General features: G+C 40.8%; 1 protein-coding gene across 1 annotated transcript; it reads right to left on the minus strand.

The window, feature by feature from the left end:
• Positions 1–1,296: 1,296 nt before the first annotated feature.
• Positions 1,297–1,675, minus strand: LOC119338186 (deoxyuridine 5'-triphosphate nucleotidohydrolase-like). Its single transcript, XM_037610495.1, has 2 exons — positions 1,567–1,675; positions 1,297–1,493 (listed from the first exon to the last, which is right to left on the minus strand). The coding sequence occupies exons 1-2, from the start codon at positions 1,673–1,675 to the stop codon at positions 1,297–1,299; spliced, it is 306 nt and encodes a 101-aa protein (XP_037466392.1).
• Positions 1,676–2,401: the final 726 nt, after the last annotated feature.

The following is a 2,401-nucleotide window of genomic DNA, read 5'->3' on the forward strand; positions in this document are numbered from 1 at the left end:
ATGATTTCCATGATAGAGAGTCTCCTATGTTGTCACTTTCATATACTAGTGGGAATTTTTCATTATAGAATTTGGCTTGTATATTCCAATGATGGGCTTCCTCAAAAGTGCCCTAGGTCTTCGTGAGCAAGCAAGTTGGATGCACACACACTTAGTTTGTTTTGTTGAGCTTTCATACACTTATAGCTCTAGTGCATCTGTTGCATGGCAATCCCTACCCACTCACATTGATATCTTTTTATGGGCATCTCCATAGCCCGTTGATACGCCTAGTTGATGTGAGACTATCTTCTCGTTTTTGTCTTCCCCACAACCACCATTCTATTCCACCTATAGTGCTATGTCCATGGCTCATGCTCATGTATTGCGTGAAAGTTGAAAAAGTTTGAGAACATCAAAATTATGAAACAATTGCTTGGCTTGTCATCGGGGTTGTGCATGATTAAATACTTTGTGTGATGAAGATAGAGCATAACCAGACTATATGATTTTGTAGGGAAAACTTTCTTTGGCCATGTTATTTTGAGAAGACATGATTGCTTTGTTAGTATGCTTAAAGTATTATTGTTTTTATGTCAATATTAAACTTTTGTCTTGAATCTTTAGGATCTGAACATTCACGCCACAATAAAGAAAATTACATTGATAAATATGTTAGGTAGCATTCCACATCAAAAATTATGTTTTTATAATTTATGTACTCGAGGACGAGCAGGAATTAAGCTTGGGGATGCTTGATACGTCTCCAATCACTACTAGGGAAAAGGCTACTAGCAGCGCGTGTAAATTGGCTACTAGTAGCGTGGGTACCCGCACTACTAGTATCGCGCTATAGCTAAAAGTTAGTAGTAGCGTGGGTGCAACCCACGCTACTATTAAAAAGTTAGTAGTAGAGCGGATGCCACCCACGCTACTACTATTTGAAGCCCGCGCTACTAATAATAGAATAGTAGTAGCGCATATATTATAACACACGCTACTAGTATCTTAAATACTAGTAACACACATTTTCCCCCCACGCTACTACTAACAAATTAAGAATAAAAAAATAAAAATTAGATGCAGCATTCATGGATGAAGATCAGAGACACGTCCATTGCAAAATAAATTAAGGTCACAGGACCATCTTAACACTTAGACCATTCATGGATGCAACATGGAACATCTCAACTGCAAGAGATCACGTGATTCCATTTAACAGTAAACGCACACAACCAAAGGTGGGTACCTTTCCTAGTGTTCCACCAACAGCCTAAACATACCACTTCTCTAAATGTATCTACCAAGGCTCAGAGTTCAGATGCTGGTGGACCCCAATCTTCCCTCCCCCCAAACGATGGTATCGAGGTCCTCCACCTCAGTGACCTCCGGCGTCACGATCACCTGGACGATCATCTGTGTGACGCGGTCGCCGGGCTTCACGGCGAAGTCCACCTCCGAGTGGTTGAAGAGCACGACGCCCACCAGGCAGCGGTAGTCCGCATCGATCACCCCTGTGGCCACGTCGGGAAAGTGAAAACTTGTTAGTCCTCGTCAGTGTCCAAATCTAGTAGGGTATTTTCTTACTTTTCAGCACATGCACACGAATCAATAGTAATAGCCAGAGGGTGGTCCTTACTTGTTGCACGAGACGTGAAGAAGGGCGGGTACCCTCCTTGTTGCATGAAAGAATCATTGGGAGACATTGCTGCGAGCCGTGAAGAAGGCTGGGTCCCCTCCTTCTGTAGATAGCGTAGGTGCCTAAAGTTGTAAGGAATCTTAATACAATGAACTCATAGTAGTGCATAATAACAAGAAAAAGAAAAAATAACCATGAATCCTAAATAAAAAGATCATTCTATGAGCCAGGTTCACAGTTTTGAGACGACATAAGCATCCTAGATGAAAGAATTACCAGGATTTGTTTATTCTTTAGTGCTGATCTCCATAGGCAGCTAGCAGTGTATGCTGATGCACAATGTACACATCGAACCCCCAAAACCAAAAACATTCTGAGTGAGCAAAAAACCAACTGACTGCTCGACCATAAAAACAAGGAGTGTACACACCTTGACTCCCACAGGTGGAAATACACGGCTAGCTTAGCTCAGTCAGAATACTATGGTTTCTACAAAACTGAAGTTTCGGAAACTGTGAGGTGTTTGGCTAAACCAACAACAGTAGTTTCATAAACACTTGTATTCCTGATACAGTGTTTTTTTTTCTAAAATCCTACGACCAACGACTGTGATGTAAGATGCCACCAAAAAATGTATCTCCATCTTGAAATTTAGATTTTATTGACACTATACATAGGTCAGAAAAAACACTGTAATTCAAGCAAAAAAATAGTAGCTTTGCTTAAGAACATGATACTGAGTACTTACAATTATCTTAAAATTTCAGAATCAGGAAGCCGAAG

Source organism: Triticum dicoccoides, chromosome 7B (genome assembly GCF_002162155.2).
Source record: "Triticum dicoccoides isolate Atlit2015 ecotype Zavitan chromosome 7B, WEW_v2.0, whole genome shotgun sequence".
NCBI lineage: Eukaryota > Viridiplantae > Streptophyta > Magnoliopsida > Poales > Poaceae > Triticum > Triticum dicoccoides.